Source organism: Orbicella faveolata, unplaced genomic scaffold (genome assembly GCF_042242905.1).
Source record: "Orbicella faveolata isolate gen_17 unplaced genomic scaffold, um_ofav_v1 contig_25, whole genome shotgun sequence".
Taxonomy (NCBI): Eukaryota; Metazoa; Cnidaria; class Anthozoa; order Scleractinia; family Merulinidae; genus Orbicella; species Orbicella faveolata.
In genome coordinates this window covers 3476243-3492845 of record NW_028301553.1, presented here as the reverse complement: position 1 = coordinate 3492845, position 16603 = coordinate 3476243, and the positions used below count along the sequence as shown (strand labels likewise).

At 38.5% G+C, this 16603-nt stretch overlaps 1 protein-coding gene across 1 annotated transcript; it reads left to right on the top strand.

The window, feature by feature from the left end:
* The first annotated feature begins 7 nt into the window (after nucleotides 1-7).
* Nucleotides 8-16213, top strand: LOC110052933 (uncharacterized). Its single transcript, XM_089294948.1, has 18 exons — nucleotides 8-230; nucleotides 2179-2231; nucleotides 2740-2806; nucleotides 3446-3504; nucleotides 4197-4236; nucleotides 4612-4639; nucleotides 5560-5605; nucleotides 6060-6095; nucleotides 6497-6565; nucleotides 8087-8140; nucleotides 8990-9043; nucleotides 9204-9263; nucleotides 9551-9597; nucleotides 9667-9766; nucleotides 10300-10569; nucleotides 11161-11363; nucleotides 12267-14506; nucleotides 15493-16213. The coding sequence occupies exons 1-18, from the start codon at nucleotides 170-172 to the stop codon at nucleotides 15531-15533; spliced, it is 3528 nt and encodes a 1175-aa protein (XP_089151074.1). The 5' UTR covers nucleotides 8-169; the 3' UTR covers nucleotides 15534-16213.
* Nucleotides 16214-16603: the final 390 nt, after the last annotated feature.

Genomic DNA, 16603 nt, shown 5'->3' with positions numbered 1-16603 from the left:
AGATTTTTGTACCAGCCCTTCCCCGTCAGAAGGGGAGATTACACGGAATCGAGGCATTCGGCGGGAATCCTCACGCCAAACAACTGTGTGAATATTCACAGATGCCGGCTTCGTGGAGGTTATGTCCGAGAAATCAAGACCTTTTTGAAATTGTCGCGTTCCTTAAGCCATGGGGAAAACTTTAGAAGAGTGCTACGAGATCCTTGGCTTGGAATATGGCGCGAAAGAAGGTATTTAGTAAAGAATTGCGTGGTTTACCGGCCGTCTTAGCTTCCGTGAAGGATTTCGCATTCGCACTCTCTTTTCGTTCGCAAGCTTATCAATCAAACTCATCTCAAATTTTATTTTCTGAGTGAATTACTTCAGTTTTTACAGTAATAGTTAAATATTATCAATCAAGAACCAGTTATTCGTGACCTCGTAGTAGAAAATAGTTGCAAGAGCCTCGAGACAAAACTGTGTAGATGTAATGTGCTTGAGGAAACATGTCAAAACTGCGTTGTACTAAACTATCTCTTGTTTTCCAGTTGTCAAAACCTCCCAGATCAAAAAACAATAACTCTTCAAAAGTTATGGGAAACTATTTTTTGTTGCTGATATAAGCTTAATGTTCTTAAAAAAAACTTTATAGATTCATTCAATCGGTATTTAAACCAACCCGAGCAATGTAGAGTTTCAATGTAAACGTTGCGTCATCTCAAGCCTGAAAAGACATAGCTAGTTGGGAATAATTACGTAAAAACACCCGAAGTTGTCGAATTTGAGCGCAGAGGACTTATGTACGTAAAGAGTCTGAGTTATATCAACTATGGCTCCCCTAAACTGCCGCTTATTAGCCACCCCGCTGAGAACCCAGCCGGTTATATGCCCATCTACTAGTAAAAAGTTTTTCTGGTTATAAGTCCTCGGATATAAAGTCCCTTTCCCCCGCTTATAAGCCCGCTGGTTATATGCCCATCTACCAGTAAAAACTTCTTCCGGTTTTTAGCTCCCGGATATAAGCCTCAATCTAGCTTTCCTCATTTTGAATTCGTTTTATTATGATGTTTGAAAGCTTAATTACCAGTAAATGGAAACCTGTTTCAATCAACAAGTGCAGATATAGCTCATTTTGAAATGTTTTTTTATTAAGCCCTCTTGGATGTAGGCCCCCCTGTTTGTAAGCCCATCTAAAACCCCTTATGAAGTTGTGTAAGTGGCTGTTTTCAATAGATGTGATTGTTTCATTCAGACTTTGATTATGTTTGTGATGATATATAAACTTTCAGATTGGCTGGCACGTAACTTTTTAACAGAAGCTTCAGTAAGGTGTATAACTTCAGTAGATTTTGCCAAAATGGCCAAAACATTTCTTGAATACCATGGTGTTTTTCATTTTTAAATTGTTTTGCCCGTGGTGTAGAGGATTTGTCATAAACATGACCAATAAAATCAATCAAATAGAAACAATGACATTATCCTGGCACATCCTGGGTATTGCCTTTTTGAGGTGGGGTAATTAAGATGGTGCAGAAACTCAAAGGCATTTAGGAACAACCCCATTCTTTTGAAACAAGTTGGTCTGCCAGCTGAAAAGAACAGCTTCAAAGCAAATGTAGAGTTTGGCTTGAGAAAATTTAATCCCCTCCATATTGTATATAAATACTTGGGGTATGGAGCAAGTTCAAAGAATGAAGTTTTTCCTGTAGCATAAATAAATATTACCCTCCATCTGGTTTGAAAATATGTTCAGTTATTTGTCTGCGGATGTTATCTGTTCCGAGTAGCGAACAGTTTCTGAGAATAAAGCTAGAGGAAAACTGCAACATACATGGAACAGATATAGTCCAAAGATAAACATCGGAGCTTATTTTTAAAGTCAAATGAGGGCCATTGTGGTTTATATCCTTCAAATATTTTTTGCAAGGTGCAGGATTTGAAACTTCGGTCACATACCTTTTCAGACCAATTGCATGTAAGCGAAAATATTTGATGGATTACAATGTTTAACACATCATACACGGGGGTTACCTTGTAAGGAGATGTCAAAGGTACACGCCCAGGTTGTTGAAAGGATGGATAATCCATCATCCACTAGTAAACCGGTAGTCCAGTTATCAAACAAGATACTTCAGTAACTCTATATGTTGCATCTGACACAGCTAAACTGGAAAATCCTTTTTTTTTTTTTCATTTCAGATGAAATCAAGAGTGCTTACCGCAAAAAGGCCCTGCAGTGTCATCCTGATAAGGTACCTATTGCTGAACGTTAAAAGGTTTTGCTTGTTAGTGAGTCCATAGTTTACAGAGGGGAATGGTAATGAAACCAGACAACGTTCTTTGTTGTATGTTTTTGTTCTCTTTTTTGGCCGTGACCGTGCACAAAACACAATTATAGTTGTTTACTTCACACTGAGGGAATAACCAATAGAAACAATTAGTTACGTAATTCATGCATAGCCATGAACGCAAAACAAAAGATTGTGCATGGTCGTGGACCCTTCAACATAAATCTTGGCATCTTTGTTTGCCCCTCTGATGTTTGCTGGGCTTCATACCGGTAACCATTCCCCTCTATTAACTATGGTGAGTCAAACTGGGTCACTGAGCTGCAAAAGACTTGTGGCAAGCTAGGTCTTTTACTACTAACTGGATATGTTCCTTTTTTTATTAAGGTTGTGTAAATTATACTTCCTGTTTATTATTCAAGTGTGGACGTTGACGTGTTAATTTACCCAATGTTTATTTTGTATATGACAGAATCCTGATGACCCATTGTCAACACAAAAATTCCAAGAGCTAGGTCATGCATATCGAAGACTAACAGGTAATGGGAAGTGATACCCAGGAAAGAACTTTTCATATAAAATGATGTACATGTAACATAAAAACCAGCAAAAGCCTTAACAAAACAGGGCTACAAGTCACCAGCTTATGTTGAAGACTTGCTGCTTCATTTGTACGTGCTCTTGTGTTGAACTGCATTACTTGTGTCCAGTTTGATTTAGGTTGAATTTAAATTCAAGACTTTCAGGACATAACTTTTCACTGTTTGACTGTCCAACACAAGTTGCTGCAAGCTGGTCTCGTTTTTCAATTTCTTATGACTGGATGAGCAGCTGGTTCAATGGGAAACATTAGATGATTGTCATGTGCTGTTTAATATGTTTTTTTTTCTACCTGCAAGCACAGTGTGCCTGTGTTTTGATATATTTATTTCGTCTTTGTTTCGTTTTACTGGGTTACCCTGTATAAATATTTTCAATCATTATTTAGGTGTATGTTATAAATATTATTATTGTGCATGTAGATAGACTATTAGATATTAACCTTTTTTGTAAACAGGATGGGTATATAAGCTGACAGCTTGTGGGGTAGTGTAAAGAAACAATTATATGTGACGATCTGGCCGTCTGTAGAATTTTAAGTTGCTCCTTGATGTTTCTGATGGATCTATTTCTTTCAGGCGAAGAAGATAGTGATGACAATAATTATGATGATGATGACATGGATATATGGAGAGATGTATGTTAAAAATAGAAACAGCCCTTGTTAATGTTTATATAGAGCACAAAAACTTGCTAAAATCCTTATTAATTAATTAATTAATTAAGCATTCTGTAATATTCCACTACAATGTACAGTAATTGAATCATGTGTACTAAAGACATTCGCTGTTGAGTATCAGTCGATATCCTTGATTGTTACCCTTGATCAATACCCTCTATCAATACTCGATTGATGCTTAGTCGACACCTCAATTGACACTCAATCAACACTCAATCAACATCTTGGTTGACAGTCAGTCAAGAGTTGACTAATTTTCGCAGACATACCATTGAGTGTTGTTCGATACATATGAGTTGGTTGACATTTGGCTGACTATCGTCTGGTTGTCGATCGAATGTCCATCAAGTGCCAATCGAGATGTCGATCAAGTGTTGATCAAGGGTTGATCAAGGGTATCAATTGATACTTGACAGCAGATGCCTTTAGTACACATGGTCCAAGTATTCTATAGAGTACAAAGTGAGGAAGATTTTGTAATCTTGAACCTAACCCATGTAAGTGTAGGTGAAACATTTTGATTGTAAATGTGTTTAATCAACATAGGCTACATATGCATGAATATTCATACTGTTATCATTTTTATCTTACAGTCTAAGGTTAAGAGAGTGCAGTGTTAATTTCCACCCTAATTTTTTTTTTTATTTCAGTTTTTCTTCTTTTTGTTTAGAGATGAGATCTTGGCAAGAGGTAAAATTTCTCAATACAGTGTTCATACAGTAATTTATTGAGTATAACAGTCTTGTAGTCTGGTTAAAAGACTACATTGAGCTTTTGCAACAAAATCAGGAAAAGTTTAAAACATTGTTGGGTGGGTCTGTAATGCAATTTTTCATTCATTTTCCTACAGTTTTCATTCTTCTAAGATTTGATAGATCTGATGATATAACATGTTTATAGGCCAGTAGTTATAGTAAGGGGCATGTTGGCAACCTTAGAAGTTTAGAAAATGGACAGTTTTTCATGTATTGCATAATTTGCAAAATTGATAAAGATGCATCCAGACAAATGCACATACCATTTCTTTCATCAGTAAGTTTATTTTGTTTCTTTTCTCTGTTTCAGTCCATTGCAGGTGCAGCAGATGTGGAAGGTACACTATGTTATGGCATAGACTATTTTTTATTTCTTGTAAAATAATATTAATAAATAGATTACATGTATTATTATTAATTCATGAATGCTGAATTAAAAAAAAATAACATAGTTACAAAGTTATATTATTAATATAAATGCCAGTTTATTTGTCTTGTTCCGCATAGGCTATTGATCTCTTTAAAAATATCAGTTTTCAAGGAGTTAGAAAAATAGCTAATTAAAGTGGATATCCCCCAAGTTGTCTATTTTGGTGAAAACCCTTTAGAGAGACCTGTTAACAGTTACTAACATTACACTAGTAATATTAAACAATTAGATTATGAGCTCGAGATTTCTATCGCGTGATTGTTGACTAGGGCACAGCCTGAGTCAACTATCATGCATAGAAATCGAGAGCGAATAATCTAATTGTTTTAATATAAATCTATTAGTCGTTCAAAACTTTGTCGAAATCCTCTTTACAGACACTTTGAAAACGCCAAGAAGCAGCTGTTATCTTGTTAGCAAGGGCGCACTGCTACGCTACTCACTATCTATCACAGAATAGAGAGTGAGTAGCGTAGCCAATCAGAGAACGGCATTTGTGATTGAACGCTAGTAGATTTATACTAAATAAAGATAGTCTAGTTTAATATTTATGACCAATTGCACACACATTTTCACTTTGTCATTTTTGTCTATGGGATGCACCTTTACCACAGCTAAGTGTGTTGTCCAATTAAAATAAACTGTCCATGTCTATGTCTATGTGTAACATTGACCACAAACCAAATGTTGTGGTCTGAAGTTACTCCTTGGGACACTGCTGGATGGAAAACTTCATGTTGTTTTACAATTACTAATCAAATTATTTCTGAATCAGTCTTTTGTAAGACGCTCATTAAGATTACTTTATCATTGTGGCTTTCTGTGTAGAGCGGGGGAACAGGAGGATGATGATTTTCTGGCCTCCCTGGCAAAGGTATACTGTGTAAAATTAAACTCTTGATGTTTTGTTTTAAGACGTCTTTTAATTAGTAAATTGTGCATTGTGCAGTTCCAGAAAATATCCAATTTTACTCCCCCCAACAGAAGGGATTGGAATTTCCTGGGGGGTGTGGGGTTCTGGAAGACCAAAAATTTAAAGAAATGTATGAAGCTTAACTGGAATTTCCAGAGGGGTGGGGAGGTGTTAGAAAAAATCCCTTCCATGGGGGAGGTATGGACATTTTCTGGAACTACACATTGCAAAATTAATGATTATAAAGTAGTTTAAAATAGCCCTGTTGGAATAGTGTATTTAGCAACAAACTAGTAACAATGAAAGTTAGGCAAGTAAATCTTACACTTGCTGCAAGTGACACTATGTTATCAATGGTGAATATTATCAATAATCTTCTGGAATAAACAATAATATTTGTTGTATTAAATTGCAGGAGCAAGAAGAACAGTACAAATTTACAGAAGAAGAGGTGTGTATTCTGATCAGACTTAACCAGGCTTGGTCTCAAGTTCATAAGTTCTTTTGATTGCATACATTTCTTGTAGATATGGTGCATTAAAACCTCCTTCTCACTTTGTTCTTTAAATTTTCAAAAATATTAGCTAGTTAGATAAAGCATTCACTGTAGATCTCAGGAGTTTTGTCATACATCATGAAGAAACTTTGAGAGAACTGACAATAATATTTACAGCTATATTTATTTAGTGACACAAAATAATCTACTTTAGCCAAAGTTTTTTAATTTACATTCTGACAGAAATAAGTCCTTTCTTAAGGTTATTGTAAGCTCAATTCATAAATGTTAGTCTTGCTATTTTCTTGACATTTTTGTCAATACTTGTTCATAGTTTGTTATTTATCTTTACCTAGATGGCACAGTTCACATGCTTTGCAAATCTCAAGGAACAGAGAGAAGCAAATAAAAAGAAATTTTGCGATGTAAGCTTGTCAACCTTGAGAACAGTAAATTTTAGAGAAACTAGAACTTTCTCTCTCAATAGTGAATTATATATTTAGTTATAAAGGCTGCATGGAGTAAAGAAATTTCATGACTAAAAGTAGGCTGATTGATTACACCACTGTGTTTATAGCAGTTATGCAACACTTTCTTGTGGTCTACCATGGAATATTGCTCAAGTCACTTGTTTCTTTACGGTATACCGATAAAATACAAGTGAAAAGTGGAATATTCCATGGTGTACCACTTGAATCTGTTGCATAACTATTTTATACCACACCATAGAAAATACAGTAGCCAACACAATCAATGCGAAATATGCGTAGCGAACAGTGGGAAGGTTGGATGTACATAATGCTGTCGATTATACAAAGGCTTCCATGTATTCTGATTGGGTGTATTTTCTATGGCATGGTTTAACAGTTTGATTATAAATTCTAAAGACTGCTGAACTTATCTACTATGCAACTTAAGGTGGCCGAACACAGTTTTCGTATGTGCTTTTGTTGATGCAATTCAGCGCACTCACAAGGATTGCAAAAAACAAACATGCCGTCAATAGAGCGATCATTTTATTTACTCAACACCCGCACTATCTGTGCTATTTTTCTCTATAATTGAACGCTGCATATTGATGGCTTTAGTCTTTTACTGCAAGGATATGTTAGAAAAGGTAACGATGCAAAGAACCCAGCAATTCACAGCTTTTTCCTTGTTACCAAAAGAACCCAGTTAAATGCAGCGCATGCGCAGTTGCTTGAAAAATTGAGACCGATTGCTTTTGCAGAAACTTCCTGATATCTAACGATCCAGTCGTTATATTTTCAAGAAATTTGGCAAAAAAATAGTTCAGAAACCATTTGAATGAGCCATGACAAAAAATCTGAATTTTGACAAAGGGAATTTTTAATAATACGGAACATGCAGTGAAAACGATTTACGGCGAATTACGAAATCGCCTATGTCAAAATTTTATTAGAACAGTGTTGACAGAAGGGATTTAATGGCAATTTGTAGTGGGCAAATGATGAAAAAAATCTAATGACTGGATTTTTTTAAATAAACAAAAACCATTTTTAAGCCTTGTTTTGAACCAGCCCCATTGCTATGGCAGCAGCACACACTTAGCCAAAATGCGAGAATAAACCTTTTTGTGGTTAACCTTGACTCTTGCAAAAAAACAGGTGCCAAAGCGAAAATAGTTTAAAAGTAATGGTGAACTAGGCATAGGCACTTGAAAACTGTGTTCGGCCACGTTAAAGACAGGAAGCAGCAAAATAACTGTTATATTACATTTAGATAATGTCAACCATGGTGGCATATTTGATTTTACGTCATAACCATGTGCAGATGTTTATCCTATTCTGAGAGGTAAAAATCTCAAAAACAGAAAAGCTAAAAAAAGTTTAGGCTTTGTGGAATATATTTGCTGTGCAAATTTTACGCCAAATGGAGTTTTTTGTTTATTTGCTGACAATGAAAATTAAATTTTCTTTGAAAAGGAGAGAAACCAGTCAAACATCAAAACTGAACAAAAAGCCACTAAAGGACATAAGGTAAGAAAAAGGAGAATTTAACATGGTCTCCAAAATTATCAAAAATAATCTCACCAAATATATTTGCAGACTGTTTTGTATTTCTGTAGGTTAGGTGTCATTAACTATTAAACAAAGAAGTCTGATGCATGTGTCAATGTGCAAAATAATGTTTCTTCCACTTGTATTGTGTATTTTATTCTTATAGCAGTTTGGGGAGAATTTGTTATTTAATCAGTAGCTGGATTTTCCTGTGGTGGTCAGTTTTATTATTTGTATAAGGTGCAGACTTCAGGAAGAAATTGGATTTTGGTCACTAACAAAAGTGTTTAAGTGCTTACCATGAGGGGGAGGAGTTTTGTTAGAGGTGCAGTGGAAGTTAGATATACAATGTTCTTGACTTTTCTTTGCTGAATTTTTTTCTTGCCCGTTTAGACTCTCCCCCTCGCACCCCCCCTCCCCCCCAACTAAGTGTTCCTGGGTCTCCAAGGATGGAGATTAAAAGCCATACTGATCTTGGCGATTAAAAGCCATACTGTTTATACCTGTGAATGGGTATCTCAGGAAGTTACTGAGGAATGCAGAGCCTAATTAGATACTGGGTTGTAGCCTGAAATAAACAACATTTCATCCAGTAGGGGCAGGAATACTCTCTTCATGTTATGAACTGAGAGGCTAGTAAGCAGGGAATGTGCCTCACCTCAGTATGGTTCAGGTGGTTAGTGTGCGTTGAAGTGTTTCATCATGAGAAGCAAAGCTACTACTGGTTGTAAATAAGTGTAAAGGCACAAGAAAGACCTAATTATCGGTGAGGAACGATCTATTGGAAATGCCACTGGTTACTAACTGCTTTTTATTCTTTCCTTTTAGCCAAAGTTAAAGAGTAATAAGCAGCTGAAAGTGGAGCAGTGGAAACGAGAAAAGGTGGGTTCTAAATGAAATGCAACTCCTGCTTTAATTTTTCCTTTTCACTGCATCACCTCTCATTTGTCAAATGCATTTATTTAATGGATCAAATGTAAATGCACTGATCTATAAAATAAATAGAATCATCTAATGGTCAGTTTATTTTAATTGCTTACAGGAAATATCTGAAATGGCAGCTCAAATTAGCCAAACAAATCCAAAGTTACAAGAGAAAAAGGTAACAATCTGCAGTAACATGTGCCATCTCTTTGAAAAAAAAGATAAAAACACCACCAAGAAGAAAATAGATTGCATTTTTTTGTAAGATACACTAACCCAGGCACTGACTAGGCCAGGAAAAAATCCCTGATAGACAGGCAAGTTCTCGGAACTTGCATAGAAAGGAAACATACAATGATTAATAAGAGAGTAACAATTAGTACATATATCTTGGGCTTCTAACTGAATAGAAAGGGTTCCTAGATCTGTAATGATCTTTTTTTCTCTTCTTTTTTAATTTCTCAGGCTTCTACAAAAGATGCTAAAACAAAAGAACTTCATCAGCAGAAAAGGTACTGTGCAGTAATATATTTATTGGCCATGGATTCCATGTGATTATTAATGCTTGTCTTTCATCTCAGTTGTAGTCAGCATGGAGTTGCCGATAGAAAGAAAGATGTTAGAGAACCCACAGAAAGCAGTGCTAACAAGAGGAACGCAAGGAAAAAGAAGAACAGAAATGTATGTGTTGTCATCGGTTTCTGAACCAGTACAAAATGCTTTAGATCAATGCTTAATCTCGGAACTGATGCACTGCATTTATGGTGTTAGTTTCAGGGATTATATTAGATTTCTATATACACTTAATTAGTTAGGTATAATTACCCAAATGATAAAGTTAAGGCCTGGCTCACATTAGTGATATAACAACATAACAAAATAATGACACAATGACATAATCGCTTAATGTTGGTAATCTTAACATCAACATAAAGACATAAGTAAAAGATCAGTTGTTTTCTTATGCTGTTATTTTGCTGTTATGTCAAAACGTCAGGATGTCCACAATGCAAACATAACAACATAACGTCTTCTTTAGGTCGTTATTTTTATGTTGTCATGTCGCTGGTGTGAACTAGGCGGAACCCAGAAAACCCTCTGTATTATTGTTTTTTCACAAAGTGATTTTGTTTTGCCAGCAATGGAGTTGTAGAGACTATAATTTATCTTTCTCTTTTAAATTAATTCTGGCAAATTGTTGCTTTTTTTTTCAGAAATCAAAAGAGCATGGTGACAAGGAAACAGAATCCAGCCAAAATAATAGTTTTGCAAAAACTACTCTTGCTGAGCAGAAAGTAGCATCAAGCTTTGTTGTGCAGGATGCTGTAAGAAATGTTACCATCAAACCAGAAACCACAAAGAGACAGGATGACGTAACAGGAAGATTACCACATTACACCAGGTACACCAGTCCAAGGATGATGAAGGCTCAGGCTCGTGTGCAGGATTCAACTATGAGCAGGCACAAGAATGAGCCACCAAAGGTATACAACTTATATAAATGAGGTTGTTACAAATGAGATGATAGTCAGGCAGACAGTCAATCTGTCCGCCCATCTCTCTATCCGTCCATCATAACCAGTCGGTTGGTTAGCCAGTCCTCCAGCAAGTCAGTCTGTCAGTGAGTCATTTGGCAGATCAGTCAGTCAGACAGACGGTCAGAGGGTCAAACAGTCAGTCCGTTAGTCAGTCAGTCAGTCAGTCAGTCAGTCAGTCATTTAGCGTTACTTACTGAGATAGAAAGCTCAGTCAGTCATTCACACAGTCGATCAGTTATTTAAACAGTCTGTGTCAGTCAGTCAATCAGTCAGTCAGTCAGTCAGTCAGTCAGTCAGTCAGTCAGTCATTCAGTCAGTCAGTCAGTCAGTTAAAAATAAACAAGGCATTCAAAGTCTACTTCATCATCCAACTTGATGGCAGAGAGCTCCTAATTTGGAATCGCTGGCAACCTTTCCAAACAGAAAATTGTGCATATGCGTAGATGGCTGTGAGGGATGAGAGATCAGACTAAATATAACTTTACTTCTACATCATGCTGTGCATCGTTTTTACAATATGTCAATTTCCTTGTTTAGCAAACTGTGAGAGGATGGTTTGATAACCAGAAACCCGGAACTTCATCGAGACCCAGTTATGGTGCAAACGTCTGGCAGAAGAGGCAGGAAAAACAGCAGTTCTTAGCAGAACTACAGCCTAGTAATCAAACTGATGAAGAACTGCAGCTGCAATTGGCATTGGAACTCAGCAAGAAGCAAGCGGAAATTGACGCGCAACAGAGGTGGGCATCACGATACCGTAAACTTCCGAATGTAACGGCCCTCGTTACTTTCAGAATTAGCAGCCTTTGAGGCTCGTTACTTTCAGGGGGGTCGTTACGATCGCGGGCTCGTTTCTTTTGGGGGGTCGTTACTTTCGAGGGGCTCGTTGCTTTCAAGGGGTCGTTACTGTCGGGGGATCGGTACTTTCGGAGAGCAAAAAATGTTATATTAAGTTGGTAGGAGTGAACTCTTTTTACGAATTAAAAGACGGAAATTAGGTTTGCTACTTTCGGGATTTATTAGAAGCCGTTATTTTGTTACTTTACTTTTGGAAGTTTACGGTAGTGACAAAACCATAGGGATATAATGTAACAATTAAGCTTCATTTGCTATTTATGGCTACCACGACGACAGCGAATGCAATGTACATCTCAACCCAGTCCCTTAGTGTTGATAACGTCGTATTCGTCCCTTACGTAAAATCAAAGTTGTTGATAGTGCTGAATATCCATTGGTCAGTTTGGAGTTGTTTGTGTTCTTTTTTTTTTTTCAAAAGAAGGCCTGTGTGATTTCTAACAGCCAAATGAGACAAAACGAAACGGAGTGTTTCTGTTTTGTTTTTTGTTGTTGTTGTTGTTGTTGGAGAGTACACACCATGACACGTAAGAGTGACACGTTAGAATGACAGTAATAATTAGTTGCGAGGAATGAGAAGTAGTCACTTAACTGGAAGGCGAAAAATTTAACTGCAGTTGCAACGTTAAGATGACCTTAAAGCTTGGCAAGAATTGTCTTGTAGCATGCAATTTGCACACGTTTACACGTACATATAGGGAAAACCATAAAATGAAATTAAACTTTGTGACGGCAAGTATCATTTCAAATTGTCTCTTGAGTTTTTGCTTGTCATTGTTCCTTGACAGAGAGATTAACAAGTTGGAAAGACAAATGGAGAAAACACTTCAGGTAGAGAAGCAATTTCAGCAGATCACTAGCGTGGAAGAGACTCAGAACACAGCAGCAGATGCTGTGACGGATCCTGGAAGGTTTGCAACTGCGGGGATCCGTCACGGATGCGGGCCGGGAGTAAATGAGGTCAAAGAATGGTGTGCGGTATCTGACAGTGAAGACGAGTGGCAGGAGGGCGAGCAAGTGTCAAACTTCTCTGATGAAGATACCTCTGATGACGAGGAAAATGGTTTTAATATTGATGTGGCTTCAGAGCCCCTACCCAAGACTGAGTATCAAGACCTTGACGAAAAGCATGTAGCTGAAGGATTTGGAAGGAGCGGAAAAGTCAGCTTGACTGTTCCTAAGTCAAACGAGCTATTGCCGCAGCTCTCAAGAGGCCTGGATTCACAGAATTGTTGTCCTTATGGGAAGAATTGTTGTTTGGGAAAGCGCTGCTTGTATTCACATCCACCATCCATCAACAACAACAGGAAGATCCAAACATTTGTTGACAACACTTCGAGTTCAAACGAAAAGTGTGACAGTTCTAGTAGTGAGAGAGCTGATCTTACAGATAGCCCTACAGAAAATCACTACTCGCCTGTTAATTCTTTTCAAGAGGTCCCTGACTCTTCTGACCTCAGTTTTCCTGTGGACAATACTGAACAATCCAACGCTCTTATCTTTAACCATGAGGACACATTGACGACAAACGAGTCCCTGTATCAACTACAACCAGGATTGTCTGTGGGCCACGTACCAGAGTCTGAAGACACTTCTACAAAGGAGCAATCTGTTTATGCCAGAGATAGCGTCCCATTTGGCTACATGGGCGGTGCAGACTCCACAAAGCTCGGTGAAGATTATAATCAGTGCAGTCTAGCCTCGGGTAAACTTGAGGATCTCACCCAGTCTTCATGGGACAACAAAACTGACCTGGAGTCACCTACAGAAGACAGGCCCCTATCAAGTCAAGAGGAATTCGAAAGTGCCGACACCAGTGATGTTCAAATTCATTCATGTGGTCATTTGGACGATACAAATGTTGATCTAGGGGAAGGTCAAAATGTTGGATCAACTGCCGTGCGTGAGAATCCTGTAGAACAAGGATCATCGACTGTAAACAGTGATGTGAAAGGTCCAACTGTCTACGTGATAGCAGATCAGTCTCAGTTTCCTTTAGGATTTCCAGCTGCTAGCGTTCTCAAGCAGTCAGTAGCTTCCTTACCGCCCCTTGTTAATCTCTCAGCTGGTGCAAAACTGCAAAATGTTCCACAGCATTCTCAGCATTCTTCAAGTTTGCCGGTCAATTATGCAGGTCAGATGCCAACAGGGTTGCCAGTTAATTTGGCAGCACAAACTTTGACAGCAATTCCTCAGAGTTCCAGACCTGATGTTACCATTCCTCAAACGTACTCGTCAGCTTCACAAAATTCTGCGAGTTCATCTAGTGGAACTTCAGCAACTCCCGCAGCCACTCAACAGCCAATCACAACGGTGTCAAGTGCGTCGTCACAAGCGGGAGTTATGAATGGCTTCCCAGCCGTACCAGCTTACCCTTTCCTACCATTTGGAAATGTTTTTCCGTTCCTCAACCCGGCAAATGCCGCAGCTAATGCAAGCCTGATGGCTGCTGCTGCTGCTGCTGGTGGCGGAATACCCTTTCCAATAATGCCTGGAACCTCTAACAGTATGCTGAACCAACAAGGAGGAAAGTTCGTGCCACCTCACTTAAACGTGGATTTAGGAGGTGGGGTGTCACCGCTGGGTCAGTACTTACCAATGCAGGCTCAGCTGAATAGTTTCTCGGGAATGACCATGGAAGGGAATGCTCCGGTGCCACGCCCACCGCCACAGCCACAGCCTTCACAAGCAGGGGTCACCAATAACCCTCAATCTGCAGCTCCTACTGTGCAGCAGCCATTCAGATTCCCTTTTCCGTTCATTGACCCTCAAGCTTTTGTTAACATGAACGCAGCGATGGCCATGGGAATTCCGTACTCGGTGCTCCAGAATGGCTGCCAAACTAATTTGCAGTCTGGGATGACTCCTCAGTTGCAAGCGAATAACAAGACCGCCGTTCCGGGAAGACTGGAACACACGGGAGCAGGCGTGACCAAACCTGTGGAGGTGAAGCCCGACATTGGACTTGAAAGAGGAGAACTTGTAAGCCATGGAAGTAAAACTCCATCTTTGAGAAGACCAGCTACTGGTGAGTCTAAGGGACGAACCACGACATTTTTGACGGGGAGGGGGAGGGGGAGGGGGAGGGGGGAGGGGGAGGGGGAGGGGGAGGGGTGGTCAATTTCCAAGGCAGCAATTGCTTTCTACTATCCAGGTGCTGTTTTTGATGTAAAAAAAAAAAAAAATTATTGCCCACCAAAAAATTCATGCACAACTTAAAGGTGAAAAAAAATTTATGACCCAGAAAATTGCTCACGCCCCCGCCTCCTCCCCCTCCCCCTCCACTCAAAACAGTAATGCCGTCCTTAAGATTAACTCGATAGCAAGATGTCACCCTGGGTAAAACGTTATAATATAAAGAGCTCAGGAATTGCGCCGTTCTGTTATTGGTTGTTCAGCAACAAAACATATGCTATTTGTAACAAGCGGATTTGTGAATGTTCAGACTACTTTTTTCCTGATTGGAATCCACGTAAATTTCCTGAAAACGTTCATACTGCTCCTGCTTTTTTCAACGCTTCTTCGAGGACTTGCCAGAGACCGAGCTCACCCCGGAAACTGAATTAGTCACGGTTATAGCAATTACGATTAATTTGGTTGTATGAAAAGTTGCCCGGTCTGTGTCCCTTAGGGTCTAAGAGCCATCACTCTCATGGTGTAAATATATAATAAAATCGGAATTGCCGCGAGATGCTGTATTAGTCTACTGTCTCCAGATCAAATTGGAATTGGAAATATTGGATTTTGTGTTAGGAGGAAAACCTGAGAACACTGAGAAAAACCCTTTGAGCCAAGCTGAGAACCAATGACACAATTAACCCACATATGGCACTGTTGTTGGATTTAAACTCGGTCCACATTGGTGAAAGTTGAGCACTCCCACCACTGCCATCCCTGCTCCCCATGTCAGTAAAGATCTTGTTTTATACAGAACTCGATCATGAAATGATATCAATTTATCACAAATAATTTGATTCAAGCAACAGTATTTAGGTTAATTTCTTTCTCTTGCAGTTCCAAAAGTCATTCAACACCAGGCTTCTAAGTCAAGTTAGCAGCTTGCATGTTCCTTAGCATTGCCGAGTTACGATGAGTGGACGGCGGAACTGACAGAGTCCTGTGACACAGCATGCCACAGGAAACCAATTAAACGTAACGATCGTGTTCTTTCCCTAGGTAATGACAGTTACGGCTGTGGTTCAAAATTGGTAAAGAAAACAAAGATTTGCGAAAAACATTTTGATTTTATATTAATACATTATTTATTTCTCGTTGATGTTCGATGACAATGATTTCCTTTCTTTTGGTGAAAAGAGACATTCTGTACAGAAGCAAAGTTATTTATGCAAGACATTTTTTTTGATATAAAGATTAATGTACAGTTAGATAGCAAATAAGATTTATTACATTTATAAGAGTTATGTTATAAGCAAGCGACGCAAATTAGTCTTCGACGGATATCAGCGATTTCCATTTGCTCGGTTTCGTGTAGTTCAGTTTTTTCTTTTTTTCTTTTTTTCTTTTTCCTTTTTGAGAGAAATTAGAGATTCGTTGAAGCCTCAGTTGTTTCGTCTCGTAAATTGTTAGGTTATCTAAAGATAAAAACTTTATAGCTGCTTTATATTAAGATGATACATGTCAACTGAGCCACTAGTCCTGTGTTAATAGTGAACGCCACTTGTAGAGACGCAGAGGAATTAATAAAAAAAGATTTTAATTTATCACCGAAATTAAATTTCTATTTTGCTTCTTGAAAACTTGAGTTGCTGGCACAATCGGCAGAGAAGTAACTTTTATGTTACTTGATACAGAGATTTTTTATTATCATCACAAACTTGGGAGATACAAGGCTGGTTATTGATGCGTTTTATCTGGCAAAAAGATTGCCCACGATGGATAGGACCCACCCGAATCTTGGGTAACCTTCCTATAGGACCTAGCCTCGCATGCGTGAACAGGGAACTGGAGGAGTTGAGGAGAAGAACGCGGAAAAAAGCCTCTGTGAGTAACAGCCATTCAGTATTTTGCGGTCGCAGAGTGGTCGCAGAAATGAAGGAAAAGGGGTTCTTGTAGCTAGCAGGTGTACCCCATGAATTACCCTCCCGCTCTCTCCCAGTCCCCCTTT

What these genes read in the sequence shown, in the direction of transcription:
- LOC110052933 (XM_089294948.1), top strand. Translation starts at nt 170, where the DNA reads ATGGGGAAAACTTTAGAAGAGTGCTACGAGATCCTTGGCTTGGAATAT. An exon ending in AGATGAGATCTTGGCAAGAG is followed by an intron (nt 4,237 to 4,611) that starts GTAAAATTTCTC and finishes TCTCTGTTTCAG; the next exon opens with TCCATTGCAGGTGCAGCAGA. An exon ending in CAAAGTTACAAGAGAAAAAG is followed by an intron (nt 9,264 to 9,550) that starts GTAACAATCTGC and finishes TTAATTTCTCAG; the next exon opens with GCTTCTACAAAAGATGCTAA.